General features: G+C 37.5%; 1 protein-coding gene and 1 pseudogene across 1 annotated transcript; one reads left to right on the top strand and one right to left on the bottom strand.

The window, feature by feature from the left end:
* Window positions 1-5162: 5162 nt before the first annotated feature.
* LOC149583941 (uncharacterized) lies at window positions 5163-5872 on the top strand (annotated as a pseudogene).
* Window positions 5873-6127: 255 nt separating this feature from the next.
* On the bottom strand, window positions 6128-6573 carry LOC149583940 (uncharacterized). The gene is made up of 2 exons (XM_089863957.1): window positions 6397-6573; window positions 6128-6319 (listed from the first exon to the last, which is right to left on the bottom strand). The coding sequence occupies exons 1-2, from the start codon at window positions 6571-6573 to the stop codon at window positions 6128-6130; spliced, it is 369 nt and encodes a 122-aa protein (XP_089720083.1).
* Window positions 6574-18869: the final 12296 nt, after the last annotated feature.

The following is an 18869-nucleotide window of genomic DNA, read 5'->3' as shown; positions in this document are numbered from 1 at the left end:
TTTGCATTGAATAATAATTTAACGTTAGAAGGTTTCATTGAATGAGTTTGAAATAAAATGTGCCTGCATACAGCTATATCAGTTGAAGGGGGAAACGTCACAGTTGGGCCTGCCAATAAACGGAGCCGGTTTTCACCCTCCCTTCGTGCGGGCCACTGTAGAACTCTTAGCTAAATTTCGCGCACAATAAGGCACCTAGGCGGGGACTGACGAAACCCTGCCTCAAAAACTCTCCTTACCCCCGAATTGAAATAGCTCTATTATAAATGATGCCAATTTAAGTTCATCTCATTTATCACGGTCAAAATTATTTCACCACATTACCTCGATAGAAACAGAGGCAACTCGCTCAAACAAGTTAAGTTTAATGTACTTGACATCAGTGGGGCTGGTTTTAAAATATATCACCTGCTACATTTAAGCTAGACTCGCACTCGACGGAAATCACGACGGAGACCCGGCAGAAAGGGGTCCGACCGAAAAATCTTTACGCCGAGCCCGACGGAATTTCCGCTCGGCCGGGCGCAATTTGCGTTATATTTTTCGGTCGTGTTCGGCGTTACGCCGGTGTCTCAGCCAATGAAATTATCCCACTGACTACGTCATAAATGCCACGAAGAAAGAAAAATGTATCTTATGGAAGTATATTGATGTAAGATGTTAATAAGGAAGTCTTTATGGAGGAGGTTAGAAAATATACTTTCTTGTACGATCTAAGCGACAGAGATACCAATTCATAATGCGAAATAAATGTTATGGAAACCACTCCAATCTGTCACGTGACCCAAAAATATCTACCGCCAAACTCAAAATTCAGTCGTAGTGTGAACAGTCTACAGCCGGACGACGACGTAAGGTAAAATTTCTAACGTAGGCTGCGTGATTTGCGCCGATTTTTTCGGTCGAGTGGGAATCTAGCTTTATGAGGCACGAAGTTGTCATAGTCTGACGCAAGAATCAGCCCGTCAGATTAAACCTAAGCCGCGTATTTTCCAGTCAGATTTTATATTCTGTTATTTAGCACGACCAGATCTATCAAACAACACCGGATTCATACATGTACCTCATGAGGTAAAAATTCATACCTCATTCGACCATTTTAACCCCCGTCTGATTTATTGATGGCCCCTTTTGATGACGTCAGATTTCATATATTTGGAATCGCCATTTCCAGTTCTATCATTTGCCACCTTCTTTATTCATGAAATCATACCTCATTAGGGTCAAACATGATCCCGCCCCCCTCAAATGCCCCAGCTGTGACGCGTAAGACGGCCAAATCTATTAATGAGCTTCAAAACTGAACTCATTCCAATGGTCAGACCTTTTGTACTTTATGAGGTAAGGTCCAGGCCACTGGCTCTTGGTCTATCTCGCCTTTACGCTCTTATGCTGGGATGCTCTTGGACTCTCGACGATGTTCCGTACCTGAATTGAACCAAAGGAATGCCGCCCGATGAGCCCGTTTCCACGATGCCGGACTATTAACCCTTTTCCCGTCCAACGGAATCAACCTCTCGGCTCGTGGCCCAACGATCTAAAGAGTTCGCGAACGAATGTGCGGAGAACAAAGAAAATCAGTATCGTAAACAATTATTACTTATGAGCTCACGCGGACCAGAAACCAGCCCCATTATTATGCTACAACATATTTGAACTATTTTGAACTATTTATTTATCACCAATGCGATATTTTAAACTAATTAGTAAATAATACCCCTAGACAAATGACCACCCCAATTTAGATACTAATTAAATCAACATTTTCTTTTATCTCTCATATCTTGTAACTAAAATGTCGCATTTTGGGGGTCCGTCCGGGATCAGAACTACTAAAATTCCCCAATTAATTAACGGATGGTAACCATTAAGTTATTTAATGAATTAGGAACAAAGAAATTGAATTTTAAAGACTAGCACTAATATTTTAATGTTTACGTGGTTAACGTAATTTTTGTTTAAGTCTGCGTGGTTTGCGTAGTGTTGTTTAGTTTACGTGGGTAGCGTAATTGTGTAGGTTATTTTTAGTGAAATTAGTGTAGCTTTAGTTCAGTTTATTTTGTTGTAGATTTAAGTAGGATAGCTTTATTAAAAGTTTTGGTTAGAATTTTTTGTTAAAAACGTTAGGAGTGTATTTTTATGGTGTGTCACTGGTCCCTATTATTATTACCTAGTAAATTCCCCCGTACACGTTCGGTTCAATTAAGTGCATGCTTTAAATTAAGCTTATAACATGGGTTATGTCATCGTCTCAGGACGGTCATGAGCTTTGCCAGCCTAACTTAGGGAAAATTTTACTCTTGCGAAGAGTGCTACTAAATTCTTAAAATTGAACAAAATCACGCCCGAGAAATTAGAAAGCAAAAATGTAATCCCCCACCAGCCAACATGCCTAACGAAAACGCCCCCGATCCTAACGTAGCGGCTATTGCAGCATTACAAGAACAAATAAGGCAGCTGTCCGCGCAAGTAGTCGCTCAAAACCGAGGGTTAGAAGGGCGCCAAAACCCTGAAAATATAGCTAACAATGGGCGCCACGAGGACCAACCTCAGCCTCTCCCTAGCTCGTGGACTCCCCCTATTTCACCCCCCACGTTTTCGGGTAGTTTTAGCGAAAACACGAAAGAGTTCCTTGTAAAAGCGCGCCAAATTTTCATCTCCCGGGGATGCCCCGAAGACTTGTTTATCAAGCATTGGATACCAACAATGTGCAGAGGTGCAGCATTAGAATGGTTCGAGGACCAAGGCCGTTTCGAGGATTTTCAGGAATTTTCCGACGCACTCATGAATGAATTTAATGCTTACGCGAATGATGATGTTCTATTAGAACGCTTAGATTACCGTTTTCAAAAGCTCGGTGAATCCGCTACTAATTATGTTGAGGCCATGCAAACTATTATTAGAAAATTAACAGAACCTCTCCCAGTACAGGCACTAATTAGAATAATTCGTAAAAATCTATGCGATGAACTTAGAGTCGCGTTAGCCACGGCAAAATTTACGTCAATTAGAGCCTTATTAGCCGATGCCGTCTTCATTGAACAAGCCAAAGCAGCCCTCAAGGACAAACCTGCGGTCGAAAAATCTACTCCCACTAGCACTGCTTACAATGGTCAGCGAGCAAGTGGCGTAGTTTGTTTTAAGTGTGGTGGTCCCCACTACCAAGATTAAAGCTCTCGTTATAATAGGCCCCGCAAACCTTCCACAATTCTAGATCAAATATTTTAGGCCTAATTATTCCCAACAAAATTTCTCTCACTATCGGGAGCCCGATTCGCGTCGATATAACAGCGGCGCCGGAGTTACCCTGCCACCGTTGCGGTGTTGCCGGTCATATCAGTACTAACAGAAGTCCATTAAATTAGCCTAGGCTAATTTAATGGACTTCTGGTACTAATTGTCGAAACACCAATTTCGGCCACGAGAGGCACTATAATAGCTCAATACAACGTCAGCCCCACTCGGAAAACGGTCAGGCGGGGGAGAACAAACATGCAAACCTTCCCCAGCACGCCGATAAACCCCTTGACCTGTAACGCTGGATCCATAATTTTAAATAAACAAATTCGAAATTTAAACTCCAATATTTTCTTAAATTTTATTGAAAATCAAGTATCTCTAAAAGCTTCCTGTTTAGCCAAAATTAAAATTAAGATTAATGAATAGGAATGTATAGCCCTCGTGGATCCAGCTATACCCTCGTAGACGAAAAATTTCGTGTTGGCCAATGTAATTAACAAAAGTAATAGGATAAAATTGGGTATCAAGCTAGCTAACAAAACTAGAGTATCAACGACTGGTAGCGGTAAATACGTTTATTTTCCCTGGAAAAACTACGTCTAATACTGTGTATTTTGTGAAAAATTTAATATTTCTGTGCATCCTGGGTATGGATGTTTTGAATAACAACGGTATTATAATTGACTGTGGTGATGTGAACTTTAGTTGGCGTAGTTCCCCAGGGGAAATATATCCATTCTTGCGAGATTTCCAAATAGATCAGCCCAATCCAGTTTCGCTTAGCGCCCCAATTGAAATTGATGAAAATAAGTTAGAAGAAGCGCTAACTTCTGCCCTGTCACAGATATAGAGTGCGAGCACTTGAGAAGCCTAGTATCCGATTTAAAATTTTTATTTGCCACTACACCAGGTATAACTTCCACTGCGCAAAGGACTAAAACTAAACGACGAAACGTACCGAAAATTGTTTTTACTACCCCCCTATTATCCCGTTTTTCGGTGGATTTTATAAAGCGCGTTTCCAACTCCCTCTTTCTCTCCTCTCTGGTGCTCCGTTGTTTCCTACCTTCAAATCTTCACGTTTACTCAATTAAAACCAATGGAGTGAAAGCAGGCACGCCAGCACGCGGAGAAATATCCATGGACATTGTTACAAGCTTTTTCTTCTCCCTGCCTTAAATTTAAATTACATCGCCACTTTCGTCTCAGGAGGTGCCAACGATTTTCCCATCGTATACCCATACATGTACATGTACATGCTTTTGAAAAAGTCACCCGTGACGTTGCCAAGGGCAAACAAAAAAAGGAGCGCTGACAACAAGAGCCTTTCGTTTTTACCCCCTTCGTCCTCCACATTCCTCTCTTCTTGTATCAAATTCGAATGATGCCAGCCAAATCAAAGAACATACCAGGAATGGTAAGTGGAGGGGTTTTTTTCTCGCACGCTGGTAGTGTGACCCAAGTGCAAATAGCCAGCCGGGAATACTTGGGTCAACTTGCCTGGCTTTAAAGACTAGTGACAAATAATTTGCAATAGAGGAAGCTAAACTTTCCATTACTGGTATAAAGGTTCTTTGGTCAATGTTTTTCCATTTTAGAAAGTTAAAAACCCCTTCGTGAAAAGTGGTGCACTGCGCTATATTGGATTAAATGAGCGCGGTCATTCGTTCTGGGGGAGGTTGAAATTAAGTTATTCATGGATAGGAAAATAGGCTTATGTATATTTGTCTTTGAAGTTTTTGGTGTTTGTTTAAATATCAATGACTTATAATCTAAAACTGAAAATCACACACAATTTTATTATTAATAGCATTTATTTTCTTTAACATTATACTGGATAACAGACACATTTTGATTTTACTGTTATGGATAAATTTATGTATTTTCGTTTAGGACAATTTAACATCTGACCAACGCGAGAACAAGTTGACGCAGCTATGCCGGATGATTTTAAAATTAGTTATCCCAGTACTCGTGTTATACTTGATGCTACAGAACTTAAATGTGAGACTTCCAAGTCTTTAGTATTGCAATCTGCCTCATATTCAAACTATAAATCCACAAACACTTTTAAAGGACTTATTGGAATAAGTTCAAACGGCTACGTCACATTTGTTTCTCATCTATTCACGGGGAATTAACTCTGCGAAGTGGTTTTTGTAATTTGAAATTCTCCCCCAATGATAGCGTTATGGCTGATAAAGGATTCTTGATTGAAGATTTGTTAGAGAAAAAAGGTGTTAAACTAAATATTCCTCCGTTTCTGAGTGGAAAGGGCCAATTTAATAATGAAGAGTTGGATAAATCCCAAAAGATTGCGGCTCTGCGCATACACGTGGAGCGACGAATTGCAAGAATAAGAGGATTCCATGTTCTTGACCGTCCAGTTCCCTTGACTCTTGCACCCGTAATTAATCAACTATGGACAGTTGTTGCACTTTTATCGAACTTTCAAAGCCCTCTCGTTAGGAATAAAGAAAATTTAAACAATAGTACCATGGACACGGATGAATTTTATGATGAAATCTTAGAACCAGCTAATGCAGCTGATTTTAAAGATGATTATTAAGAAGAAATACTACCGCCTGATGAAAATATGTCTGATGAAGATGAACTATGCCAACAAAGTGATTTTAATTCCTACGACAGCGATGATCAAGAGATGTCTATAATTAATTTGGATTCTTCCCTCAGCGATTCATAAATAATAAATGTAACAAATCGTAATTATTAAATAATAACTCATTTTAACAAGTATTTTTTAATTTTTTAAAAGTCAAAAACATCTTGGTCCATTGAGGAAATGAGATCAAATTTAAAGGGATATTAAATATGGTAAAGAAGAAATTTAACACACTACTAAAAAGTACTCTCCCTTTAAGAGTTATTAGGAACTTTGAGGCAATGTATCCTTAGCTAAGTTTGGTAGCATATGAGTAAAGAAAAAAGATTTCAAAAGCGATTCCATCTTTTCCCACTTCTTCTTATTGAATCTCACTCTCACTATTATCAAGCCGGATGGAAAATAAGTTACATAATCACACCATGTTACACCTGATAGTGCCATCTGCCCAGTAACCTGATAAAAGTGGTAATCGTTTTCATTTAAAAATGGTTTTCCGTTAATCACTTTTACTCTAAAATCTCCATTCAAACTTCCGTCGGACTTATATTTCTTGTGGACCAGGGGCATTTTATATTCAAAAGTCCATGAGGTTCCGCTTCCCTTGGGTCTTGAACTAGACCATCTGGAGACGTTCCCAACCATGGTTTACTAGGATCAACAATATATCCTGAAGGATGGACCGTAACGTCATGACCCAAGCTGAGCATTTTTTCTCTATACTTATTTCTTGCAACAATTTCCCACCTTTTTCCGTACTTTATGGCATTCAAATGTCCAATATCTTTGGGTTTTTCGATATTTTTGATACCAGATTCACTCCAATTTTAATTTCTTCTTTTACAAACTAGCCCAAAAATTGAAGAGTTCAATCTTGTTGTTCGCGCCTCCTTCCACTATTGTGACTCAGATTGATCTTTAGTATTAACTTCAAGCTCAATAGCTTCTAGAACTGAAAGTTGATTTTTCTAAAATAAACATTTGAAAAATTAAACTCCAAAATGACCAACTTCTATACAAATGAAATGCATACCTCAAATAATACAGACTCCAAAGGACCGAAGTATCCTGGCAAATTCTTGGAGCTCCACGGAGTACGTGGATTAGAATGGATCGGGATTTTAAACCTATCTTGAGGTTCATTAGCATAGGCAAATAGGATGTGGCTCTCGTAGATGTCAAGGTTGTGAATAACTTCAAACCTATCTTCATTTATTGAAAGCTGTAAAGCAAGAGGCGAACCTTCAGGAGCTTCTCCGATTCTGGTTTTAACCCACACAAATTCTTCTGGATTCGGCAAAATACTAGCCAAGCCATTTCTAACGGCTAACCCTAAATTTAAAACCTGTGTAGCAGACGACAGAAAACGTAAAAAATGCTGGCGCCATCTGTAGGAGAATCTTCACGGTAATAAACTGAACGCGAATGGCTAACGCCACTGGTGGTTGGCTTTTTGTATGGAATTTATGAATTCGACAATTGGGAGGCAAGGCGTTTTCGTAACCCTAGCCGATCGCCGCGTACATCTTAACCTTAACGGTGATAATGGAGTTAAGCCAATATTGCGGTCCGTATATTGCAAAAACGTTTGATCCGATATGCCCACTGCGATATGTAGGCGCCAAAAAGCGAGATGGAAGGCAAAGTTTTACCCATGTGTCTTTCCCTCTTATTTACATCAGGGGTTACATCGAAATGGTCTATTCCCATATTTTGTGGATTAGTTCGATGCACCCTCCTCGCACTGCCAAGTAATATAATAAACTTGACAGGCAAATCAAAATACAATGGACATCAATTCTTAAGCCAAAGACGAATTGACTAATTTGGGGTTTTCCTAGTGAACGCCTTCAGATTCTTCTGATGTTTCTGAAACTAAGTTGTTGAATTTATTTCTTTCTCCAGCTATTTTCGAAGTTGCCTAAGTTCGCCGTATTGCGCATGTTCTATTACATTTTTGAAAACAAGAAACCTCTAAGGTAAAGTAGAAAATGCTACCTTTCATCTAAAGCAAATGAAGGTGGAGTACAATTCTCAGTTATTATCTTGAACCAAAGCCCTAGGCATCCCTATAAATAGAAGGAAAGTGAAATAGATTTAGTTCAGTTGGATTAAATTTGTTTCAAGAACACCCACTATCACAATTTGAATTTATTTTGAATCAGTGGGAGTAATATTTTGACCAGGCCACTTTAGTTTATCCTAATATTAAAAGTTTTTTATGGTGTACTCCTACTACGCTTGCTTCTGTTATTATAAGAAAATATATCCCAATTGAGTTTAAATTTAAAGGTATATCGATTGTCGAGATGACTGCCGTCTGCCAAATGAAAATAATTTTATCAGCGTAAGTGTAATTAATTTTTAGAAATACATGCTGTATGTGTCGAACCGCACCTTACATAGGAACTAATTGTGGCTGACGTCAATCTATTTTAATCTCAAGCAATTCGAAACTTTCGAGTTTTTGTTTCTGTTAAACTCGAAATTTTTTACGGGATTTACGAGAAGGGGCCGCTGCCATGGTTTAGTTAGTGGCGGACATTTCCTGTCGTCGAACGCGCTAACTAGCCTTGACAGACCAACTATTCTAAAAAGGAAGGGGGTGGTTAATCTAAAGTACCGTATAACTCAATTTCCACACGGTTGGTTAAAACTGGGACCCTATTCTCTGAGGTCCTTTTGGAGCAATTTCGAACCGAATCTTTTATTTTGGAGTCAATTTCTCCGAATGATAATAAAACGCATTCTGTAAGACCCATATCCTAATCATACAATGAATAATTTTGCGGCCGAAAGAGACGGCCGAATCGAGCATTGGAGTTTTTACCCCCTTTCATCCCTTCATCAATCTTAGATTCACGGATATTCAGCGAGAGTTTTCTAGTTTGGTTTCCCCAAACCTCTTTGTTGGCATCTTGGCTGTGGTTCATATTTTTAATTAGGCCTAGTATGGCTGCTTTGTTTTTAACTCGAGCTTCATTGCTTGCGATTTGAACATGGTAATCGAATTGCACGTCGTGCATAACAGTTCAAAGGGTTTTTCGAGATTTAAACTAAGTGTGGGAGTTTGATGATCTCCGTTTAAGGCAAAATTTACATTAACACGGCAAATCATAACATATTTAAAGAGTTTATTTTAATGGAAGTAATAATAAGATGGTTAATTTGTCAAAAACTGATTTTATTATAATAAATAATTGTATATTTTAATGAAATTTATAACTGTTATATTCTATGAAAGCGTGTATATTTCGGCCTTGCAAAGCACGTTTTCGACAATTGCCACGAGAAGGCAATAAACTCCGCACTTGTTCACGACATTAGCATATATGTATATGAGATTAAATCGGAACTTCAAGTGTCACTAGCCAACAATATAACGCCAAAATGTAGAGTCAATTTTTTACCAATGTCCTCGTCACAAGGGAACCGACGGTAAAGTCAACATGCGTGACGACTCAATTTTTCCAAAAAAACAAAACAATTTATTTTGATTGTGTATTATTGACAGGTAACCCTTAAAATGACTGTTTTTTCTTCGCCAATGCTCAGACTCTGTCAGAGAAATAACTTCAAAGACATCAGCTGCCGAACTGAAGCATTGGCCATCGTCGTTAGAGCCTCAGCCAGCTTGGATTGGGACTCGGCTATGGATTCAAGGATTTTCCTCATACCTTCATATTCTTTTTTTAGCAGTTTGGGTCTCCCCAAGTCATCCGCTGCCCATTCATAATGCGTTTTACGGCTTTTGTCCCTGCTTAATTCTATAAATTTATTATATTTGTTTGTAAATGTCAGGATTAGTCTTAATTATTTGCTATGTAAAAATTCTTTTGAAGTCCATGAAATTGAACTAAAAAACTTCCGTGGTTAATTGGTACTTTCTCTAACCTGATCTATAACCAACCGTACATGTCTTACTTCAGAAAAAATGAAATCACAATACATAAAAAATACAGGTTTAAGTTGTAAGGCGAAGTCTTTGCAAGAAAAAGATGACGCTTTTGTTACATTTCTTCACGAGAATGTGACAACCACGTTGAACGGTTTGATATAAAGGTGCCAACGCCTTAAGCAATAAACTTGGTGCTCATTTATTGCAATTATGATATCAAAAATTTAAATTATTTTATGAAATATGCAATTAACGTCTGCTTTTAGATTTAAAAACTAACTACAAATACGCATTTTCAGGGGATGCCTTATAGTTACGAAAACATAGTGATGTCTGATTGTGAAAATGGACAAAACTGTAGTACAACAGTACCTCTCACGTACAGCTGTTATAGAATTTTTTCGAGGAAATACCTGACGTTCAACCCAGCTCCAATCGGAGCCTTCAACGTCTTAAATATTATTTCGAAAGCAGTAAGAAAATACTTGTTTTTTTGCTTCTTAAATAGGAACGAATTAATTCCACCAAAACTTTAGACTATAAATGGAATTTGGCAGAACTACGTCTTGGGACCTCACGTTAACTTCCACTCGAGCTAAAAAAGATACCAAAAAGGGGGTCCAAAGAGGGGGTGAAATAGATTCAACTCTGCAAAAAATGAATAATAAGAATAGTGGCAGAGAGCGGAGCTAGGCCGTTTTGCCAAGTCCCTATGCACGTATTTTTACTTTCATACGTATATTAATTCGGTTCACTGGTAGTTGAGCGGTTTTCAAAAGAGCGTTTTGGAATAAGGCGGTGCCCAAAACAGCGGTTTGCAAAACCGCGGTTGATGTTTCCGCGCTTCTCAATACAGCGCTTTTGCCCAAAACAGCGGTTGCTGTTTCCGCGTTTCTCAATATAGCGCTATTTTCCCAACCAGCGGTTTAGCACTACAGCGTTTCATAACCGTTTGTGATCCTCAGGTTATGGACAGGTTCGCGGATTATATTTTGGAAAAGGTGGTAGCAAATTAATAAGAATATATTTTGGAAAAGGAGGCAGCTAATTAATAGGAAAATATTTTGGAAAAGGTGGCAGCTAATTCATAGGAGAATATTTTGGAAAAGGTGGCAGCTAATTAATAGGAGAATATTTTGGAAAAGGTGGCAGCTAAAGAATATCAGAATATTTTGGAAAAGGTGGCAGCTAATGAATATCAGAATATTTTGGAAAAGGTGGCAGCTAATTAATAGGAGGATATTTTGGATAAGGTGGAAGGTAATTTATAGGAGTTCAAAAAACCCATCCCAACCAAACATTAAAGCGCATTAACACACTAGACCGCGAAACTGTTTGTTTGACAACCATTAAAATTCAAACCTAAAGCTGAAATCAATACTAATTAGAGCTCGGCATCCGTAAATTAGTGAATAATCGATTATTTATAGATAAATTTTGTGGACATAATTCGATTTAATATACAACTTCTGTTGATAGTTCTGGATTATGGATAAAATAACATGGATAATGGATAGATAATGCCGAGCTCTAATACTTATACCTTCAACAATACAAAACAACGCTCAAGATATAAACGCTGTAATCAAAATGTGCTGAAACGAGAAATGGCTATAATGGCAAACGCGTTTATGAAAAAGCCGTTTTGGACAATGCTGTTTTGATAACACGCAGAATCGATAACATACCTATTAATTCCTCGTTACAGATTTGGATTGGGTTGGCTTGCGTACTACTTGTGTTGACGGCGATTGATATAATTCACATGTGGGTGAAGGGAATTCAAAAATCAGTGTTGTCTGTCGCCTCTCAAAGACTAGTACTGTATTTTGGGGCTATTTTGGGGAAAGGTAAAGATCTGTCATGGTATCTTTGAGTGTCCTTCCAAGCATGAGATTCCAAAAATATGTTAAACACAGCGAAATTAAAACAAGCTGGAAACCTCCTAATTTGATTTAAAAACCTATTTCTGCGATGTCAGAGGTCGCGATAACGTATAACAATTTGTTAAAAGCAATTTAAACAAGTGTTTTACTTATCCCACAATTAACGGTCGTCGAAAGAATTGACTCGTAACCGCCGGCAGTCACTATTGACCCTTACTCTCTTGTTCAAACTTGAGAAGAAACTTCCACCATGTGTCTAGTGTCGTCTTTATCTAAACAGATGTCCTAAAAATGTGCACAAACAGATGTATCTTAATAACTGTTCTTGTAGGTTTCGATATTTCTTCGGCACCAGCGATTCGCTTCGGCGTTGCACCGTTTCTTTTGATAAATGTGGTTTTCTTCACATTGTTCATCGGAGTCTTGAGAGCCAGTTACTCATCTCAGAAGAAAGAAAACATTAACAGTGCAAGGGATTTATTGAATGTACCTGACGTCGACGTTTACTCAATAGTAATAGAAGAGCTTTGCCAATCGGTAAAAGATTTTTAAACCTCCATTTTGTGTCTACCCACTCTGTTCTGACTCCATTGATTACAGACGGACGAGGAACTGAGAATTCTCTGCGGTTTAAAAATGGATAAAAATAATTATAGAAAACATTATGTTATGGTTAACGATTTAATGGTATCTGAAGCTGAAGTAGAAAGAACGCCATTTAATCGATCTGATTATCACGTTAGTTCGTCGAGTTATTCGTGCAAACCGAAAATGCTCTTGAGAAGAAAAGAAATGAATCCGGAAGCTGTTAAACTCGTCAACCGAAGGTTCGTTGAATATCCTAGTTCAACCATAATCCTTGTAATCATGTTCCCCATTAGCACTTTGATGCTTTGTCTCACATCTATACGTAGAAATTGCCAAATCCAAATAATGATGGTAAACTTGATTTTGCGTGGTTTTGAACAAACCTATTTTTAATAATTATAATTAAACGAATTTAAAGATTAAATGAATATATGATTAGAAATGACCTCTAATTGCATCTTTATTTGTGTTATATTTCTTCGAAAGTGAAAATCAAACTATCTTTCTCTCTCTCGCTGAGCATTTGAATCAAAGATGAAAATGGCAAATGTGCATTTGTCCATGGATATTTTACCCACGTAGAATTCTCTTTGGCACAATCCTTTTACTGTAGCTTTTCATTGGGCTTTTTCAGACGAAACAACTTTTGGACTTAACTAAATGAGTCAAAAAGTTGAGTCTGGAAAAGCTGGTCAGGGATCAATTTTTAATTTTGTGATTCAACTTGTCAACTTCTGTTCTCACTTCCCAACCAGTTAACTCAAGTTGACTCATTTAAATGAGTCTAAAGGTGTATAGACTGAAAAATAATTTAGTTGGTTAGTTTCATTAGTTACGGTGAAATTTTCTAAGCCTATTCTTTACGTGGAATATAGTTTCAAAGTGCCTTATTCTATTGATTAGTAAAATCAAGTTATGACCCATTCTCGATCTAGATTGAGAACTTTCATGGAAACTGGACAAGATATACCATATCTACGAAACATAGAAAGAAATTGGCGTGCGCATTCAGTGAAGACCGAAAATGAGTTACATGCTATCACTTTGAAGAACCTTGGAGCGAAGTTTGTATTGTGGGTTGTAATGCTGGGAATCGCTTCTTTTGCCTTCACCATCGAAGTACTCTTAATGATCAAAGATCTCTGCTAATAAGCGTCATAAGGTTGATACGAAATGAAGATATAGAAAGGTTTATGTATGACTTCAAGGTGTTGGCAATTGCGGTTAACAAACATTCTGCAAAATTAAAAATTAAAATTTACCGAACAGAGTTAATGTCCTATCTGACCAAAATTTACATTAAATGTTAAAAAACAACATTGTCAGATATAGTTAAACCTATATTGTTTTCAAATCCCCTTTTTTTGCAAAATATGTTTACCTCTCTGACTGAAGATTGGTGTCTATGTGGAATGAACGGCTGTGCAATAGTGGTCAGTAAAAGTGTGGATAGCGTTTGTCGTGCGCTAGATATGTTCCAAATTTCTGTGAACAGTCAATTCAGTCCAGAAATTGAAAAGACTTTTGTTTCGATTTTTAAACTGCTAACACGGTCACGGCCACCCAGACATAGACACGCCATCGTCACTGGGAAAGATAAAAAACTACAATTTTCTTACGAAGTTTAAGGATATATACAGAGTAGAAAATTGCTTTTTATGTGAAGGGAACGATTTAAGTTAGTCGTAATTTGTTTATAAATAGACAACACTTCAAATACAAGCATAAGTTAAATAATAAAGGAGTATGAACTGAGTTATGGAAGCTTTACCCTTACTACAAAATATAAAATATTATCGCTTATGTTTTGCACCTCAACAGTTTGTTATATAAATTTTAAGTGTATCGCACTGCAGCTTCGGTTGTTGATTTCCTATATTATGAAAACATCCTAGTCTACCCTATGTGAGTCACACTACAAACTTCATTTGCCATTTATCCTAAATCAACTCCACTTTCTATGGCAGTGGCGCTCGTAGGCAGATTAACTCTGTGTTAGATTTAATCGTCAATAGCTAGCTATAGCTAAATATTTGCGACTAAACTTCGAATACCTAACTGTTTTAGAAATCTTTTTGGATTTGATCAGCTGTCTTAAAAACCCTTTACTACCTGGTTACATTCTTATAATGTTCCCATCATCATCAGTGTTTAACGAAACATGAAAATTGTCAGCATCTCCATGGTGAAGACGAAAGAAGCGACTCCAAGCATTGCCGCCCACATTGCCAACTTGGCTGCAATGTCCTTGAACCTGAGTACATGTACTTCATTCTCAGCCTCTGAATGGTCCAATACGATGTGGTAGTCTCTCTTGAGGGAGCGTAGCCACGTTGTCAATTGGCCAGTTTCGAAGAAAGCCCGCATTCTGTAATCACGAATAGGTCATAATTAAAGTTTTCTAATCAGAAGCGTGGAATCCGAGTGAGCGTAATATCTGATCTTTGAGCGCCGTTCAATTTCTTTTGCATTGCGTTTACGATTCAAGTTTCGTTGTTTGAAACTCTATTAAATTTACGCGAACAAAGTCGAGGGTAACAGCTAGTAGGCGTATTAAATAAGTCGTCTTGCGTAGCCTCTCCCAATTATTTAGTTCTGTTTATGGTTAGTCCCCCTATTATCAGACGCTCCTATTATCGGACACATTTTTAAAAAGTTGTTTATAAAACTGCCGGGGAAAAAAGGAACACTGTAAGTTACCTAGTTTTAAAGAGGGTGTCGAAATCTGTATGTTGCATGTAAAAACAGAGAAGTGGCGCGATGTCAGAGGAGGAAAGCGCGAACGAACCAGATATCCAATTTTTTTGATTAATTAAAACTAATTGAGGGGCCGGAAAAATTCTTCCCCCATTTTTAAATCGTGTTTTGAGGTATATAAATAGAAGCCAACTATAAGTTATGTGTATGGCTGTAAAGCCCGAATCTTTTTCTATAAATTGCTACTTTAACAGTTAGTTCTAGGTTTCTTTACATGAAAATAAAACGCGAATCGTAGCTAATGTAGAAAACCTATTATCGGACAGCTTTCAAACACGTTTTAAAGACAAATAAGAGAGGGATTGTAAATATTTAATGCTTAAAGCGGTTAGTGATGTTCAGAATGGATCCAGAAGTGTCAGAGAAGTAGCAATTTGCACTTGTCTTTTATATTTAAAAAAAAATTGGTATTCCAATTGAGGAACCATTGTCCGATACAGAGATCCAAATGTCCGATAACGAAGACCCACTGTCCGATTCTGAGATCCCAGTGTCCGATAGCGAAGACCCACTGTCCGATTCTGAGATCCCAGTGTCCGATAGCGAAGACCCACTGTCCGATTCTGAGATCCCAGTGTCCGGGCTACAAAGACCCACTGTCCGATACTGAGATCCCATTGTCCGGGCTACAAAGACCCACTGTCCGATTCTGAGATCCCAGTGTCCGAGTTGGATGTATAGGCGTCCGATAAATGGAACATGGGTGTCCGAATCAACATCCAAATAGCCGATAATAGGGTACGATACTTGCCGAATAAAATCCATGATTGGGACAACATTACATCGTTCTTTTGGAATTATTTCTATACCATTAGGTGCAGAAACGTTCAAAATATTTATTTCATAAACTTTTCAAAGGTTTTCTGTGATTTCCTTACATTTAACCTTAATTTTTTAAAATGTGTCCGATAATAGGGGGACTAACCCTATATAGATTTAAACTGACTTCTTGATAATCAACGCTGAGCCCAAAATCGCTTTAGGAGACAGAAATAGGCAAGGAAGTTACTCTTATAAACAATGATTATTCCAATCCTTCGCCATCTTGGTGGTCACAGATGGAAAAACCTTTCGGTTTTGAATAACGTAAGCTCATTTCAACCGATTTCTCTAGTAATTAGTACACATGATCCCTTTATTCTGTGAAGAAACTCTCATATGAGCGGTTCTCGTATGAGCGGATCCTATGATAGAGGTTCTCATAACCGCGCTTCCCTAAAAACCTCTTTCCTCAAAATTCCGTTTACCCATAACGATAGGTCCCTGTACAGCGCTTCTCGTAAACCTGAAGGTTGCAGCAACTCCCTTGAGAGCACTACAACCAGGGTTTGAAAAACAATTGTCATTTAGGATGGTTTATGTTGCGTTATTTGAAATTAAATAGTACCAGGTCAGTAAGAATAATTAAATCAGGTTAAATTTTGTTAATTGAAACCCTAATAGTATTAGGTTAGGTTAAGTTTGGTTATTTTAAACCCCAATAGTATTAAGTTACGTTGAACCAGGTTTATCTTGATTTGTAAGGTTAGGTTACTTGATAGGTGAGGAGAGGTTTTTTATAGGTAATTTTAGGTTTCTTTCTACTTTATAAGCAATTTTAGGTTTCGGTGCACTTGATAGGCTATGATTTTTTACTTAAAAAACCGTAGTATTAAGAATGGTTCAAAATTGTAGGTAAAAACCGCTATTGGCTAAAATCGCAACCGCTCTTTCAAAAAGAGAACTTTTGAACTACACCGCTGTTTTTCAGAACAGCGGTTCCTATTTCGGGTAATGATTTTACGTGTTACACCCTTCCTATCAACGGGCCTAAGTTCGATTTGTCGTCATCGTTTAAAATGGCGATCAGAAAAGAAATAAAAACGTCCCAACTGGCAACACCTTTGTTGCTAGTCTTTAATAAAGTTCTACTAATTGAAACCGTTATTAGACGGGATAACAGTTTGTGCGATTTTTAAATGTTCTGAATGAAAAACATTAGCACGCAGAGTATTACTGAACTATGATAGTAAGGAAACCAACCTTCGGTTTATATACTTCAGAGCTTCAGGATTCATTGGCCATTTTGCGTGAAAAACCATCGGTTTATCGAAGTACTTCTTAGAACCAAGGTAAAGATCCAGAAGAGTGGGTTTGTTATCAATTTCTGAGAAAACGGACGACATCTGAAACAGAGATATATCCGCAAACCAAATTTCCTTTCCTCTAGATAGTTTTTCGAAATTAGGAGATGTGTTTCCTTGCCGCCACAGTTTGCCACAGAGCATTTTCATTGCAGTTTCAGTCTGAAATGATTCGAATATTACTTTGACTGATTCTAAAAATCTTCTTTGAAAAAAGTATAAAATCCTTACCCGTCGACAAACTTTATTATCAATTATAGGTCCAAGATTTAAATAAATCGGGATGTCCTCAGATAATCTCAAGGCATCGGTTACACTGTTGATATTTTCTCTTTTCTGAGATGAGTAGTTGGCTTTCAAGACTCCGTTGAACAAATTGACGATAATGACAATTATCAAGATGAAAGGTCCAACGCTGAAGCGAATGGCTTGTGACGAAGAAATATCGAACCCTACAAGAGCAAAAATTAAGCTCACTCTCAGTATGTTTTCCTTATTATATAAACCGAGAAAAATGACAATTGCTTTAGTAGTAATTTAAATGATACCACCTAATAATTTTAAACCACGTAGTTTTTGAGCATATATTTTAATATAAATATATCATCATTTTAGCGCCTAAACCACCGCCAACCCTGAACGCATTACCTTTACTCCCGGAAAACGCTAAGAAAAAACTAAGTTTGATCATTTTAGCACTGTCAAGGGCAGGGCTTTAAAGATTACGCATATTCAGTGTCTAAAGTTCAGCCGGGCACACCGAATACACTGAGCGTAATGATCTATCGTATTTACCCAGTTTGGTTTTTTGCCTTTAATAATCCGTGAGGTGTTTATGCAAAGGATAAATTAAATTAAAAGTAAAATACGCGTAATTAAAATCGTGATGTTTAGATTTACTGGGAGTATAAACTGGCAGTTGAAACTTTCGCTTTTGAAAAGTAAAACTGACCTAAAATTAATTCTTTTGTAACATGTTTTATCTTTATTTCGAGCGTAATTAGAGTCCCAGATAAATATTGTAGATAAAACTAGGTTAAACGCGTTTCTGGTACTCAAAAAACTCTCAGTGAAAATACATTATAAAACTTAACAACAACATCTGTATCTACTGCTTGGCCATTGAAGCCTCCAAAACCCACTTAGTACCGCATACAGTTGCACAAGGTTAAAACTTTCTGCCGTATTTAAGACGATTAAATGTCAGACTTTATAAGCAGTATCGCACTACATGCGAGAACTTCCCGCGATAAAAGTGGTGTTATTCAGCATATAAGAACTGCACTCCCTGCATTGGGATATGGTTCTGCATGTGAGAACTATCCTCGTTTCTAGAAGGCTAAATTAATTTGCCTCATAATCTTCCCTATATTTCACAAGAATATTCCAAAGATATGTCCCAAGAAAATTAATAACATATTTCCGAAAAAATTCTAAAGATATTTCCCTAAAACATTCCAAAGATATTTCCCAAGAAAATTAATAACATATTTCCGAAAAAATTCTAAAGATATTTCCCTAAAACATTCCAAAGATATTTCCGAAGAAAATTCCAAAGATATCTCCCATGAAAATTCCAAAGATATCTCCCATGAAAATTCCAAAGATATTTCCAAAGCATTTTACAAAGAAAAAGATGCCAATATTCCCCAATTTCCCAAAAAAAAAACCTTAAGGATTTCTAAAGAAATTTCCCAAGGAATTTTCTAAAGAGTTCTAAAGAAGATTTTTGTAAGGGTTGAAAAGAGGATTTC

The sequence above is a fragment of the Phalangium opilio genome, unplaced genomic scaffold (genome assembly GCF_054372755.1).
Source record: "Phalangium opilio isolate 3A_F unplaced genomic scaffold, DU_Popi_V2 ptg001304l_1, whole genome shotgun sequence".
Lineage (NCBI taxonomy): Eukaryota > Metazoa > Arthropoda > Arachnida > Opiliones > Phalangiidae > Phalangium > Phalangium opilio.
The sequence above is the reverse complement of the archived record's forward strand: the minus strand, read 5'-3'. Positions and strand labels throughout refer to the sequence as shown.